The sequence below is a fragment of the Phaenicophaeus curvirostris genome, chromosome 9 (assembly GCF_032191515.1).
Source record: "Phaenicophaeus curvirostris isolate KB17595 chromosome 9, BPBGC_Pcur_1.0, whole genome shotgun sequence".
NCBI classification, from domain to species: domain Eukaryota; kingdom Metazoa; phylum Chordata; class Aves; order Cuculiformes; family Cuculidae; genus Phaenicophaeus; species Phaenicophaeus curvirostris.
The window spans coordinates 34137349-34152886 of NC_091400.1; the positions used below are offsets into that span (position 1 = coordinate 34137349).

General features: G+C 58.0%; 1 protein-coding gene across 1 annotated transcript; it reads right to left on the bottom strand.

The window, feature by feature from the left end:
- Positions 1–149: 149 nt before the first annotated feature.
- ADAM8 (ADAM metallopeptidase domain 8) lies at positions 150–15538 on the bottom strand. Its single transcript, XM_069863647.1, has 21 exons — positions 15459–15538; positions 13935–14044; positions 9730–9806; positions 9370–9448; positions 9187–9263; positions 7612–7798; positions 7086–7151; positions 6922–6990; positions 6204–6373; positions 6048–6129; positions 5209–5357; positions 4784–4961; positions 3952–4041; positions 3094–3289; positions 2803–2902; positions 2489–2672; positions 2313–2390; positions 2131–2215; positions 1855–1969; positions 1595–1772; positions 150–917 (listed from the first exon to the last, which is right to left on the bottom strand). Exons 1-21 carry the CDS (start codon positions 15520–15522, stop codon positions 762–764), a joined length of 2490 nt encoding a protein of 829 aa, XP_069719748.1. The 5' UTR covers positions 15523–15538; the 3' UTR covers positions 150–761.

Sequence of the window (15538 nt, forward strand, 5' to 3'; positions counted from 1 at the left end):
TCCGAGGGCTGGGGGGTGGACAGGGACACCTCTGCCTTCCACCCTGCAGCAGCACCGCATGGAGCTGCAGGTGCTCAGCTGCAGTGACTGCCGCCCTCTGAGCCCTGTGACCTGTCCTGCCCTCCTGCCGAAAGACGCCACACGCCACCTCTACCTTCAGTCTTTATTGGTACAAAAGCCTTCAACCTGAATTATATCAAAAACACAGAGGTCTGATTTCACAGCGGGTCGCTCAATACGGTTACCGAAGGGTCATAAGTTAGAGGGCAGTAAAAAGGCTCACAGGAAAATCCCTTTCAGAACAGTAATTATTTCAAGTGATAACTTCAGAGAGAAAAGCCCCGTGGGGAAGCCAAGGCCCTGGCAAGACCCTCCTGTGACTGTCCCCAGGTGGCAGCGGCTCCAGGGCGCGTCCCCCTGCCCCAGGACACACTGAGCTCCCAGCCCCAGCAGGGAAGGGCAGGAGGAGAGGGGGCCGCTCCGCCAGGCAGGAGAGCCCAGACTCATTCAGGGCTTGCCTCAAACCCAGAGGGCATTGTCCCCACTCCTGGTTCCACAACGCCCCCGCTGATAGCTCCCCCTGGACCAGCCCTGTGGCTACGAGGTCTGTTAAGGCACAACTCAAATATCTGTAAACACTGGTGCTCTCCCTGGATTCAAGGATTCAAACAAGGGTGGAAGAGCAGAGCGAGGGCAGCTCCCCAGCTGGGCCACCCAAGCCAGCGGGTCCCCAGCCGCAGGGACGGATGAAGCATCCTCAGTCACCTCCTGGCCGAGGGCGGCTTCAGAGCCACCTTTGGGGGGACCGAGGGGGGTGCTGGCAGGGGGCAGGGGAAGGCTGGTCCAGCTGACCCACCACCGGCTCGGACCTTGCTCTTTAGTGCCGGGAGAGGCTTGCTGGGCGGCTTTGGCTTCACCTGCAGGGAGGACAGGGGAATAGTGGTAGAGGAAGGGTCCCCGTCCCCATCCCCACCCCCATCATGAGCTGCCTGGGTCACCCCACGGACGAGCCCCACATGCCTGGGGCTGGCCAAGAGCGGCTCCAGTTGAGGGAAGGACAGTCCACCCACCATACCCCTTCCAGTACTTGAAGGGGCTACAAGAAAGCTGGGAGGGGAGTTTTTACAAAGGCTTGGAGCGATGGGATGAGGGGGAAGGGCTTTAAATTGTGGAGGGGTAGTTTTAGACTAGACATAAGGAGGAATTTCTTCACCGTGAGGGTGGGGAGGCCCTGGCCCAGGTTGCCCAGGGAAGCTGTGGCTGCCCCATCCCTGGAGGTGTTCAGGGCCAGGCTGGATGGGCCTTGGGCAGCCTGATCCAGTGGGAGGTGTCCCCGCCCAGGGCAGGGGGGAACCACATGGAACCGGATGGGCTTCAAGGTCCCTTCGAACTCAAACCATCCTATGGTTCTATGATAAGGCAGCAGAGGCTTTTGGAGGGTTGATAACCTGCAGGAGCAGGAGAAGCTGGAGATGTCACCTGGGCAACTGGTGGCAGTGGTTTCAGGGTCAGCCAAAACCCAGGGTGAGAGGCCACCCTCGCGCCTGTGGGGTGAGAGGTGCCCTGTGCACCAGGCGCTGCTCCGTGCCCTTACCTGTGGGGCCAGGCGGCAGGGCGCGAGGGGCCGGGTGTCCCGCGGGGCGGCCGTGCTGCTCAGCAGGCTGGGGTGGCCGATGTCACGGCGGGACAGCTGACGGGGCGTGGGGCGCGTCCGGCCACCCTCCTGGAAGAGCGGGTTGGCGAGGCCGGCAGCAGGGCCACTGGAGGTCCTCCTGTGGGGCACAGGAACGATGTGGGTCGCTCTGGGCACCCCCCCGCCAAGCTCAGCCAGTGTGGGGCAGAGGAGGGATTTACCCTTTCTGGAAGTGCCTCATCTTCCTTCCTCGGAGGAGCACAACTCCGCTGCCGAGCAGGACGCCGGACAGTGCCAACACGGCCAGCACGGCCGCCAAGACCACGCTGCTGCTCCCTGCGGAGTCCCAATTGGCGCTGGGATGGGCACCCCTGTGCCGGGGACGCCCCACGGGGACGGAGCAGCACCCATCGGCACTCGGCAGGGTGCTGACCCCTCCCCAGCACACACATCGGGCCGAGGGAGCCGGTACCAGCCGTGCACGGAGGGGGCCATACCTGCCACCATCTCTGAGAGCTTCTGCTCGCAGTAGGGCGCTGCCCAGCCTGGCTCGCAATGACACTCCCGCTTGTGGTTGCACACCTGAGACACAGGAGGAAAGCGTCAGGGTGGTCAACAGGGGCTGGGACCACTGAACAGCCCCCCGGCTGCTCTGGGAGAAGACGACCCCACAGCGTACCCCGTGGTTGTTGCACTTGGCTGAGCAGTTCTTGTCGCCGTAGACTAGGAGGGTCTGGCAACGCCCGGCGTAGCAGACCTGGGGGAAGGAAGGGGGTCTCTGAGGCTGCCCTGGGTCGTCCCGGCCAGCGGACGCCTCCCCCGCGGCCACCCCGGCATGGCAGCCGACGCGCTCACCATCTCCTCTCCGCACTTGGCGCCCGTGGGCACCAGCCTGAGCTTGGCAACCACCTCATTGGCGTCGCTGCTGGCAATGACTGCCTTGCACTTGAAGCGGCCGAAGAAGAGGGAGTAGGAGCCACCGCCGAGTACAGGACTGGCGCTGTCACTCAGGCACAGCAGCGTGCCGCACTTCACATCCCTGTGGGAAAAACAGCTATGAGCACGAGCGGTTGGCGGTGGCACAGGGCTGGGGAACTTCACTCGTCCCCGCAGTGTTGTCCCCAGACACGGAGACCACACACCACCTCCCAGCCAGCCCAGCTCCTTACTTGGGGCTGCAGGGCTGCTTCCCGTACTCGGTGAGGCAGTGGAGGTGGAGGTGTTGCTCACTGTTGTGCTTAAAGCAGACATCAGGAGCCACCTGGGCCTCTGTGAGACACACAGGAAGGGTCAGGCAGAGCCGGAGCCCACAGCAAACCGGTGATGCTGGCTCCGGCGGCCACGCTGCAGGGTCAACAGCCCTAGCCAGGGGTGCAGGAGGGGACCACAGCCGAGGAACGCCTCGGCCTGAGGAGCCGGGGCTCCTGGCACGTGGAGGGAGGAGGGTGGTCAATCACTACCTGCGCCCCAGAGCGCGCGACACTGCTCGCTGTGCGAGGGGCAGGCCCCGTTGTAGCAGTAGCCGTTGCCGTTCTGGCAGGAGATGCCGTTCTCCTGGAAGACATCCTCTGGGCACTCGGCACTGAGGCCGCTGCAGTACTCGGGCAGGTCGCAGTCATTCGTACTGGCCCGGCAAAGCACACCTGCAGCCTTCACCTGCGCGGGAGAGAGGACGCTGGCACTGCCTCAAGGCTCTCGCCTTCCCACATCCACGTGGGAACCACAGCCCGGCAACACTCGTCTTCCAAACATCTCCCAGCACCCCACGGATCCAGAGAGGGCACCTTGTGCTGCTCTAGCACAAAGACGTTTGCCGCTGACTGAGCTGCTGGGCAGGATGGAGGCGCTGTCAGGCCTCGGACCGGGTCTCCCCACAGTTAATTGTCTCCCTACAGGCAATGCCAGTGCTTTGCTTTTAGTCTGGACTTGTCCCAGGGTCCTCTTCCAGCCCTGTCTCCTCACATCAAGGCATTTCTTACACCTCTGTGTGGGAACCAGTGCAAGTAACATGATGTTCTCTTGGACAAACAGACTGGCAAAGGCAGGGGACCTGGGTCTGGATGCCAGAACAGAGGCTGCTTCACCTTCCCAACCGCTTCCACCTGAGAAGCTGAGGGTCCACACAGGGAGAGCATCGAATGGGAAGTTTGATTCTAGTTTGATTATGTCCCAGACTGTTGGGTGCACTTGGCTCTGGGCAGGCTGCTCGAGGTCCACCAGGCTCTCCAGCAAGGCTATGGACACACCTTGCCTCTAGTGGGAGGCTCTGGAGGAGCTCGGGGCAGTGCTGGGCATCCCGTCCCCCCGCAGTGACGTACCTTGCAGTCCTGGCAGCAGTCCCCCTGCGCGCACTCAGCTCCCTCTCTCAGCTGGCAAGTGGTGGCATTGCAGCAGCGGTCAGAGCACTCCTGCAAGAACAGAGGGACTGAAACCCTCCCAAAACGACCCTGAAAGATCCTTTCCTTTCTTTCCAGGAGGACCTAGCTGCCACGTCACCAAGTGTCAATGGCAGTGCAGCCACATGGGGCAAACCCACAACATCATCCCAGGTATGAATCACTCCTGCCACCTCTTTACCCCCATTACCAACCCTAAACCAAAGGACCAGAAGAGGTTTCTCAGGAGATGAGACCTGACCTGGTATCCTGCTCCCTGGGAGCATCTTTTTGCAGTCTCCAAAGAGATTTTAAGAAAGAGAAGACAGAAGGATCTCCGTGTTCTCTGCATCAAGGGAGTGTGCCTTCAGGTCCCTGAGCAGGGTTGTGACCCAGGGATTTATTCCAGAATCGTTGCCTGGCCATTTGTCTCAAATCTCCCCCCTGCAGTGTGGTGATGGGCACGGCTCTTGAAAGGACAACAAGCCATGATGTCCCCTTCCTTGGATCTCCCCTGCTGAGGACATTGTGGGGGATGTCCATCTTTCCTAGGAAAGCTTCTGCTAAAATCATAGCCAGCTACATGAAAGCAGGGCACACATCCAAGTTATCAAATATCCTCTACAGTTATTTTTTGGCAGAACCATCAGGAACACTAGGGAGATGACTCTTGCAAAGCATGATGTCCAAGGGAAGAGGCTTGCACAACTTTTTCCAAGTCTGAATGACAGGTCCGAGGTTCCTGCCACCTGGGGCTCTCCGAGAACATCCCTACCTCCGGTGTGCCGCAATCACACTGCTCTCCACGCTCCACAAACTGGTTCCCGCACACCGGCCCCCCGTACAGCTCATCGGTCCGAGGGACGTTCAGCAGGCAGCTGGTCCTGGGGTCCCCAAGGAACTGCCACATGTCCTGCTCGCTGCAGCGGCTGAAGAGCTTGGGGTAAACCAGGCTGAAGGGGCACAAAACCAGGCAGTCATGAGCAGAGATGAGAGAGTTGGAGGGCCCTCACACCCCCACCAGCCCAGGAAGAAGCTGGAGAGCCACCAACAGGCTCAAAAAGCACGAGTAGACCATTGAAGTGCAGCTTCAAGTGGAGTCCACCCAGATCTGACCATCTCACAGGCTCTGCCCCATCAGGACAGCGCCAGAGGACACCTCCAAATATTTGCTGCCCAGGTACACTCTCCCCTTCTCACCCAACACTCGCTGCCATGACACATCCTCCATCAGCTTTGGGGACAGGACAGCGGCAGCCAGCAACATCTTCATCGTGAGACATCCCCAGGTTGTGCCCCATCTCGTGAGCCATGGTGGACGCAGCACCTATAGGATTCACGCTGTGGTCCTGTGGGACAAGGAGTGCAGGGTGGTTCAAGTGCTCCCCGCAGCATCTCCACAAGGGTCTGCTGGGGGGTTCTTCAACCCCTCCCTGCCAGGTCTCGCTGCTGACTGCAATTCATCCCCTAATGGTGCCATGACAAGGTAATAGAAAAGAAAATCTGGACTTGGTCCCATGGCCCCTGAAGACCTCCAGACTTGGCTTTCAGGGGTGTAAGTGAGCGTAGAGATAGCAGCTACCCTGAAACAATGCTTTGTGGTGGTTCTGGACAGTCACAGTTCCCATGGCTGACCACTCCCACTCCAGCAAAGGATGCCCAGCCCGGGGAGGGTTGAGGAGCACAGGCCGGATGGCTGAGGAGCAACGGTCAATCAAGTCCCACCTCGCAGGTGGTGGGAGAAGCCCTGTGTCCGTGGAGTTGCTTTGGGAGGCTCTTCAGGGCTCAGGTGTATCACAGCCCTCCACAAGCACCCGGCTGGTTTTCCACAACTACCCTCGCCCTGTGGCCCTGACACTTCTCCGGGGGCCGGTCGCTCAAAGGCTGGAGATGCCAGGGACCAGATCCAGCCCTAAGGCTGCAGAGGGGGAAAGCTGAACACCAGCAGAGGAGACCCGCTCCGGAAAATATAATGCAGGGAGCGCAGACCATGGGGTTGTTGCTGTGCCCCTAGCGCGTGTACGGGAAGTGAGACCCACCTGGTTGATGCCACCCGAGTCTCTGGTGCACATCACAAGCTTCTTGGCGAGCCCTACGGTGGTGCCATGGAAGTCTACGCCCCTGCGGAATTGAGATACCGCTGAGCCCACGTGGCCTGGGCAGCAGGAGGGCTGCAAGGATGGCAAGGTCCTTACGTGATCAGCTGGGCGTTGTCGTGTGGCTTCCTCTGCAGCAGCTCTACCTCCCGCCAGTGGAGGAAGTTGTCCAGCATCACCTCCGGGTTGGGACTGACCACAATTTTGTCCTTATGGCTCCACACCTCCAAGCCGATCAAGGCCACCCGCAGGCGAAGAGGCTGATAAAGCTGCGGTGGGAGAGAGCCCAGAGAAAGTGCTTAGATTTGAACTACACAAGCAGAAGGAAGGTCCCAGCTTCCCTGGGGAACCGCAACCAACCCCTGGACCCCACCTGACTGTGCAACATTAGCTCTGTCTCAATAAATAAGACAAGCAGGGGTGACCACGTAGATGTAGTACACCCCGGATTCCCTCTTGACCAGTAAGGGCTGGGAAGCTGCTCCCATGCTGCTGACCAGAGTGAGGCTGAAGTAAGGCAAGTAGAACACATCTGCTCCGTTTTGAGAGTGGCCATGGGGCATGAAGAACGTTCTTGCCCTTTGCTTTATGAGAGCTGTGAGGCAGCCACCCCGTGCTCCTGAGGACCTAGGGCTGAGCAGCTTGCCATGTCCACCCCGCTGGCCAAAGGAGTTGGTGACCACGCAGCAGCCCACCTACGGGCTTGAGATGAACTCCATCACCAAGCTAACCTCTCCTCCACCCGCATTCATGCCCATGCAGGATCTGTGGGACACGTGTGGTAGCAGGGAGGGCAGATGCAGAACCCTGGGCTCACCTTGTCAACGTGGTTCACGATTTCCTTCATGCGGTTCTGCACTGTGCGCAAGTCCTTGTGTTTCCTGAACTACAGGAGGGACATAGACAGATTTCCAGGCTGGCTTCGACCCTCCTCACTGCCGTGGTCGACAGCGGGCACTGGCGTGCCTGGTTCGTGCTTACCTCCTCGTTGTCCACAACCAGGACCAGCTCCACATATCGGAGACTTCTGTGTAAGGGCAGTGATTTCTGGAAGGGAAGAGGAAAGTGAGTGGAAAGAGGGGCTTAGTTCTGCAGCTTGCCAAGCCCTGCGGTTGACGCATCTGTGGCATGTGTTTCATCCTGGGGCAACTTCTAATGATATTCAAGGCAAAGTAGGTCTTCTAGCTCAGCTTTCTGTTCTTAATTTGCAGAGTATTTCAGACATCTTCCAACACACAAGGAACAAACAACCCTGCTACTGGGATAAGGCACAAGAGAAGCTCTGCAGGCATCGTGGAGCTCATGGGGTAGGAGGATGCTCCTCCTAATGGTACAGGACCTAAGGACTTGTTCCCACCAGGAGCCTGGCCACTGGGAGCAATCAATAATGCATGGAAGAGGAGCGTCTCCAAGAGATGCTGATTGACCCTCCTTCTCTCCTGAACTTCCCAGGACCTAGGCTCTTGCAAACTCAGCTACAGGAAGGAGGAGTAATGCAATCCTTAACCCAGCGGTGGAGCTTCATGGCTGCAGGATTTTTTGGTTCGTGGTCGTATTCCAGGATTGCACTGGACTCTGGGCAGGTGCCGCGCTTGCCCCGCAGGTGAGCTGCTCTGTACACGGCGTGCTGGCCAGCCGCGTCCTCCTCCAGGGGCTCCAGCAGGAAGGTGGTCCCATTCACCCGGAAAAACCCACTGCCAAGAAAGAGGGTGGCTGTCAGGTCGGGAAGATGTCAGGCAAAACACAGACAGACCCTACAGGCACCCATGCAAGCGCCTATGATACAAAATAGAACTGCTAGGAAAGCCTTCCTGGTTCCCATTGACAGCGTGGAAGAGCTACAGGCCACCAGTGGGACATGACAGCCAGGACCTTCTGGCCACATGGATGAACCAACACTCGACGCGAAGCCCCAGGCAGCCCTTGGGCAGCGTGTGAAGGCCCACGTTGCTGGACAGAGGAACAGAGGCAGAAGCTCACAGAAAAGCAAGGGACTGGCTGCGTCTTCCCTGCAACCTCACCTGGCCCAAGAGCACGTCGAGGAGCTGCTGCAGGACAGAGCTGACCTGGGGCATGTGGGGAGAGGGGGAGCAATCTGAGCATGTCCATGGCATTTGCTTTTGGAAGCTGCAGAAGCGCTGGATGAACCGAAGGACTGCTGGGGGGAGCTAAACACTGACTGCTGGGTTGGGAGGGAGCAGACCGTGGCTTGGCATCTGTTGCTGGTGGTAGAGGGACCATCTGGTATTTTGGGCAGCAGAAATGTCCCAGGGTTCAGCAAGAACTGCCTAGTGCTGCCAGGCCAAGTTTCACACAGCATTTCTGCTGAGCAGCTCTAGTCTTCAAGATACTTTCTGTAAGATGGCCCATGCACCCCGTCTGCGCCGTTCTTGTCTCCTGCCCTGCCCTCGCACAGCTCGTCCGCCTTCTGCACAAGCCAAGGTCTCCACAGAGAGAAGCCCTGCTCTTAAAGTGAGGAGCTGGCTGCCACACAGCTCCAGTGGGTGTTTCTCCTGCAAAGAGCTGTTTACAGGCCCCTGGGTGCTTCAGCAACCTCCTGTCCTCCTCACGCACCCCTCTGCGAGGGACCCTTCCTCGCTTGCAATGCGTGGCTGTCAGCTGATCTTGAAAGAGAACAAATTTTCCGTGGCAAACTGAGCAACCTTGCATGGACCTGGTGGTTTGGATTCCTCTGCAAGGACGCTTTCTGCCATTAAACGAAGGTAGAACCAAGGCAGCTTTTTAGGAACGAGCACCGGCATGGCCAGCAGCCAGTGGGTAGAGGGAGACACAGCTGGCCTGGTGCACCGTATGCTTTCCTTTTCTTCTAGACAGGTACTTGGCCACCAGCTCTAAGAGCCTGGTGAGGCCCAGAGGAGATGGCAGCTGCCTGCAAGCTGATGCGCTGTCGAGAGCAAATCTTTGTGCTGCTGGATGGGGCAAGTTGGGTCCAGTCTGTCCTGAGAAGTGAGGACGGATTCGGGACAAGCTGTGCCTCGCTGCCCAGGAAGGGAGGAAGCAAGGGTGTTCCCACCCAGACCTACTGCCCAGCCACAGCCCCTGGGGGAGCTGGAGGTCCTACCTGAGCCCGCTGCAGGTGCTGATGCTCGCTGCTGAGTCAGTGTATCCTTGCACATCACCCTGATAGAAGCAGTGATCCTGCCACCGAGAGAGAAGAGAGGTGTGAAGGTGGCCTGCGTCAGCTGGTGCCATCGCTGCACTCCGCAGAAGTGGGAAAATTGCTCTCAAAGACCCAGCCCCATACCTGGACGTCTGGCTTCTCCGTGATCTCAGTGCCGTTGGCCAAGTAGTGTGTCTCGGTGTAGTGGTGTCCCAGCAGCTCCCTGCAGGGGAGGGAAGGGGCGTCAGCAGTCCCCACCGCTGCACGGAGAGGATGGACAGCTCTGGGGATGAGGTTGGTCAGGCTCTCCATGACCCTTCGGGGGGGTGGGGGGATGGAGGGAGGTTGGCAAGGAGGGAAAACACGTGACATTTCGCTAGCGAGTATCTGGGCTGAGGCTTAGGTCGCCAGCGTGGTGACACCGGACCTTGGAGAAGTGATGTTCGTGGTAAGGGTGGGAAGAAAGCTTCCCCTGGCTACCCTGCCGTGTCCACCCCTACTCACGTGTTCTTCTCCAGCTGCAGGAGGTAGTCGCTGCCTTCAGCACGGATGCTGTAGAGGACACGGTCCGGGTAGGTGCTCTGCATGGAAGACAGCACGGAACCCACCATCACTGGGCGCAAGAGCCATAGAGGAGAGGGCCTCTTGGCCCTCACCCTGCCCAGAAAGGGGATGGGGTCTACACGCATCCTGCTGCAGGGCTGCTGCGGGACAGGGAGCCTGGCTGCTCACCCTGAAGGCGTCCAGCAAAGACAGGAAACCAGAAGAGAAGAAAGCAAGCGTGAGGGCAATAATGCAAACAACCCGGCACATCCTGAGCTAAAGAACAGGTCACCAGCAAAGAGATGGAGTCAGCAAAGTCTGGTTTCCCGTGTCTGACACACGGCTGCAGATGGCCATGCCAGAAACTGAGGTTTCTTACTCATTAATAACAAAGCTCCTTTTTTGGGGCCTGAGGTCAGCACTGACTCATAGGCCAAACCACAAAGATCCCCGGTGCCCAAAAGCTCTCATCAGCAGACTTCCTTATCTCTGACTGGACTAACGTGCAACAGCACAGTTAGAGAATGGCCTTCTCTTGGTTCTCATCTGCTGCTGAGAGTAAAATTTAGTATTCCTGTGTACGGGATCCCCCAAGCATCATAGAACCATAGAACGGTTTGGGTGGAAGGGACCTTAAAGCCCATCCAGTTCCACCCCTTGCCCTGGGCAGGGACACCTCCCACTGGATCAGTGTCTCCAAACCCCATCCAACCTGGCCTTGGACATCTCCAGGGATGGGGCAGCCACAGCTTCCCTGGGTAACCTGTTCCAGGGCCTCTCCACTCTCATGGTGAAGAAATTCCTTTTAATGTCTAGTCTAACTCTGCCCCTCTCCAATTTAAAGCCATTACACCATCCTGGTGCTGGCAGAAGGGACCTCAAGACATGTCAAGTCCAACCTCAAGTCACCACGGCCAGGTCAGGGGGCTATGGGTCAGCCCAGACGAGCCGCGAACATCCAGTACATCCCTCCAGAAGAAGTGTTCCCCTCTGGGATATCTTGTGATCTCCATCTGCAGAGGCCAAGCCACAGACTTTCAGAGGTCCCACCCCACCAGGACCATTGAAAGAGATGATGATCCCTTGCATGTTGCCCCATATCAGGCTGCACCCTTGGCACCAGAAACGTCCTTGCTCACCACCGCAGCAGAGAGATCTCTCCTGAGGGCATCTCCTCAGCTCTGATGGGACGTCAGGGCAGAGAGGTGAGCAAAAGGCAAAGCCGGTGCCTCCCCACAGGGCCAGCATTCCTCCTGGATGAGGTGTGCGACCTCTCCCCGGGGAGGATGACAGCGCTTGCTGTCATATAACAGCTCAGAGGTCCCAGGGAGATGATTTGCAGCCTGGCAGGAGGTGGGGCTGAGCGGGAAGTCCTGCTGACTCAGTGCCAGTGAAAAGGCACCACCAGTCAGTTGGTTGCCCTCAGATCTACCCGGCTTGCATTTCCAATCTGGAGCAACGGGGCTGCCAGCCATGAAACATCCTCTCCTCATGCCAAGCAGGTGGAAACAAGCCTGCCGGCAGCCAGGCAGCCCCAACTGCAAGTGGGTGCACTCACAGGTTCCCAGCAAATTCTTCTCTTATGAACTGCGTCTCCTGCCTGACGTGGCGACCCCATCCTACGCCTGCTGACAAAGCCATCCTCTGTTATTGTTGGCAGCTGCACAAGAGGTCTTAAGAAATGTTGGGAGAGCACTCGGAAGGGGGTGCTGGGTCAGGGACCATCTCCTAGAGACAACCACAGAGCAAGTTAAAAAACTACATGTCCTAATTAAGCTTCTCTGAATCATCCCCTTCCCTATTAGCAAGGGCTTTGCAGGGGCTCCAGATGGGAAGGCTTGGAAAGCACAGGCAGCTCAACCCTGCCCCAGCCCTGCTGAACCCTGCGACCGTGCTGAGCAAGCAAAACAGAGCTGTGGGCACAGAGAAGAGGGATCTCTTGCATCTGGTCTTATTAAGAGATCAGGATGGGATGCCATCATCCCACCCCAGGGTATTTCTTCCCTAGGGTGGGAAGGGACATGGTTTAGTGTTTGATAGGAATGGTTGGACTCGATGATGCGGTGGGTCTCTTCCAACCTGGTTATTCTATGATTCTAATGGGTCTCACTAGGACAGTGCAGATGGGGCTCATTGCGCCACACCATGCATCAGGGGAGCTGTGGCACACGAGAAGAGGAAAAGAAGGTTGGTCACTGGGCCAACGTTGTCCCCCGCTCCTGCCCCACCTGGCCCCATCATGCTCTGCAGCATCCTGCTGCTTCCTGCAGAGCCCCAGGAGCTTGGCTGTCTCCACCCAGGCAAAGGACTCTTTGCATCAACTGGCTCTGGGAAGCAGTGGCGGAGATCGACAGGGATGTGTGAAAACTGGGGAAGAAGCCTGTAGCTTGTAACACCAGGTCCTACACGGGCTGGAAGTCACCCTCCCATTTAAATACTGTTCTTTGAAACGCTAGGGCGTGGGGATGAGAGGTGTCACCTCCATGATCAAGACCATGCAACTACAGATCTTCTTGAAGACCCTTCTTGCTCTTTTTTTTTTTCCCTCGGGTCCTTCCCATGAAGGTTTGCCACACCTTCCCAGGTTTGCCACACAAACTGGTGTGGCCCTGCTAAGGGTGGGCAGGAGGAGAAGAACACGACCTGAGGGAAGGCTGGCACCCTAGGAGGTCCTGAGCTGCAGAACCCAGGTCTACACCCTGCCCGCAGGGCTGAACATTTTGATTTAAGCAAAACCAGAGAGGAACTGGTGTGCTTCAAACCTCACCAGACAGGTAAGACCAACCGCGTGTCCCCCAACTGCTCTGACCCCTTTGCACCAGGAACGAGCTCTTGCCCCGTGCCCGTCCCAGCCAACGACGATTCCTGCAAAAGCACAGGAGGAACTGGTGTATAAAACACCCACCCAGCTACCTGTCTCCACTTCAAACAGGGGCTTGATTGTGATCAAGCCTTGCTGAGAACCTCTTCCCCACCAAGGTGACTGGGAGAGCAAACCCGGCTTTTCTGGAAGAGGAGGAAAACGGCTCAAACGGCAGGAGACCTCAACACGGGAGTTTTGGGAGGTCCAAGGACCACCCAATCCAAGACCAAATCCAGGTGCCACCTATGGTTGCCCCAAAGTACGCTGTTCACGGCAGTGTCTTCTCCTGTGCCATGGAAAGCAGGGGGACCCCAAGATGGGCGAGTTCCCTTCTGCAAGGGGGATCGGTGCAGAGCCACCCAGCGCTCCTGGCACAGATGGTGTCTGTAAATAGCCTGGGGAATGTTTATCGCGTGGACAAGTTTAGGTTTCTAGGGCAGAGAAAACAGATGCTTTCAGGAAGTGTTTTTGAAGCTAGTTTATCAGAAAGGGTTGGAATTTCAGATGAATGTGCCATATAAAGAGGACATAAACGTCCCCAGGCCCTCTATGTCATCAGGTGCTAAAAGTTGGTGGTTTTCAATCCTAGAAAACGGATCCATGTATTTGGCTGAATTTCCCTTTAAGGCAATGAGGAAAGTATCTTTGAGGTCAAGGCCATCATCCTACAGGCGTCAACCCTGAGCACTCAAAACTCCTGAGTCAAACCCCATTCCTCCCCTCAAATTACAACGTTTCCCAAGAAAAATAACATTGGCTTTCTTCCAAGTGGGTTTCTGCAACCTTCTGATTCTTATTTCCCTGTCCCAAAGGATGAAAAAAAAACCCCAGTTTCAGCAAACACAGCAAGAAAAGTGCTTACAGCTCAATGAGGCTTTGCAAATCCCTCCTTAAGCAAAGACACAGTCACAAGATCACAGCAAGGCTGCAAGAGCAGACTTCTAGGTAACGTCTCCACAGAAAGCAGACCCTCCTGCCCTTTGAGAATCCACCTTGGTGCCCATAGTTGCTATTTTGGCCCAGAACAGTCCAAGAAAGTTGATCTGATCAACTTCTTTGAGATCTCCACCTTCTGGGACAGAGACAATGGAAGAAAATGTGCACCAGGTGATTCTTCTGGCAGAGAGCTAAGGGTGGCCCAGATACAAGCCCAGTGACTGGACAAGGGGGTCCAGCTCTGAGCCCGTGGTGGGTCGAGGGGGTCTGGCTCCACAGCCAGCGGCGGGACAAGGGGTCTCTGCTGATTGCAACGCCCTCCCTGGCCCCCCGGCAAGGCAGTGAGGGTGGCCGTGACACTACTCACCGGTGGCACAGAGAGGTCCCTCTTCCTCCGGAGCACCAGCACCTCGCGTGGCGTCACCGTCTCGTACTCCTCAACGTGGGTGAGCTGCTCCTCCAGCCTGGCAGCGGCACCTGGGAAAAGCCAGAGCTTTGAGCCAGGACACCCAGATACTACGGAGTTGGGGGTAGAAGGAGAGGCCAACGTGAAGGTGCAGGGAAGGGCCAAAATCAGGAGTCCTTGCCGGGAACACGGTTCCAGCCTCCCCCAGCCCCGGTGTCCCCAGGCTGCTCGGCGTCACTCAGGGGCGAGCAGGTCCCTTCGAGGCTGGAAAACCCAACTGAGGTCTTGGTGCACAAGTAAAATTGGAGGGTTTTCAGCTCTTTGTCTTGATGCCACAGTTTGTGACCGGGAGTCCAGCAGCCACCGGGGTTGCGTTTTGGAGAATCATAGAATCGGAGAATCATAGAATCACCAGGTTGGAAGAGACCCACCGGATCACCGAGTCCAACCATTCCTATCAAACACTAAAGCATGTCCCTCAGCACATCGTCCACCCGTGCCTTAAACCCCTCCAGGGAAGGTGACTTAACCCCCTCCCTGGGCAGCCTCTGCCAGTGCCCAATGACCCTTTCTGTGAAAATTTTTTTCCTAATGTCCAGCCTAAACCTCCCCTGGTGGAGCTTGAGGCCATTCCCTCTTGTCCTGTCCCCTGTCACCTGGGAGAAGAGCCCAGCTCCCTCCTCTCCACAACCTCCTTTCAGGTAGTTGTAGAGAGCAATGAGGTCTCCCCTCAGCCTCCTCTTCTCCAGGCTAAACACCCCCAGCTCTCTCAGCCGCTCCTCATAAGGCCTGTTCTCCAGCCCCCTCACCAGCTTTGTTGATCTTCTCTGGACTCGCTCCAGAGCCTCAACATCCTTCTTGTGGTGAGGGGCCCAGAACTGAACACAGTATTCGAGGAGCGGTCTCACCAGTGCCGAGTCCAGAGGGAGGATAACCTCCCTGGACCTGCTGGTCACACCGTCTCTGACCCAAGCCAAGATGCCATTGTCCTTCTTGGCCACCTGGGCCACTGCTGGCTCATGTTCAGTCGCTGTCAACCAACACCCCCAGGTCCCTCTCCTCCAGGCACCTCTCCAGCCAGACTTCTCCTGGGCTGCCTCAGCCTTCGCCTCATCCTCTTTTTCTTTTTTTTGATGTCGGGAGGGAGATATTTCAGCAAATCAAACCTTGTTGCGTTCCCCGGGAGCCCCGAGCCGGGGTCTCTCTCCCCCCCGGGGGTCACAAACGTCCCGCCGAGCGCAGGAGCCTCTCGCCTGCCCGGGGCAGCGGCCGCTCCATCCCCCGGTGCCAGCGGAGCCGCCGCTCCGCGAAGCCCCGTTCTCCATCCCTCCCCCTCGCTGTCCGCCCGCCGCCCCGCGCCCCGTCCTCGTGGGGAAAACCGCCCCCAGCCCCGGGAGAGCCCCGGGAGAGCCCCGGGAGAGGGGACTCTGCCCCGCGCCCGCCCGCCCCGTCAGAGCCGCCGGCCCCGGCGCCCCCCGCGCTCACCGTGCGGCGGCAGCAGCAGCAGCGGGATCAGCGGCAGCAGCAGCGGCGGGATCCGCGGGGCCATGGCAGCCGCCGCCGCC

Excerpts from the sequence above, each read along its gene's own strand:
- ADAM8 (XM_069863647.1), bottom strand. The coding sequence starts at position 15,522 with ATGGCCCCGCGGATCCCGCCGCTGCTGCTGCCGCTGATCCCGCTGCTG. Across the intron at positions 7,799-9,186 it reads AGCACCTGCAGCGGGCTCAG|TGGGTTTTTCCGGGTGAATG; the intron begins GTAGGACCTCCA and ends CTTTCTTGGCAG. Across the intron at positions 3,290-3,951 it reads ACTGCTGCCAGGACTGCAAG|GTGAAGGCTGCAGGTGTGCT; the intron begins GTACGTCACTGC and ends TCTCCCGCGCAG.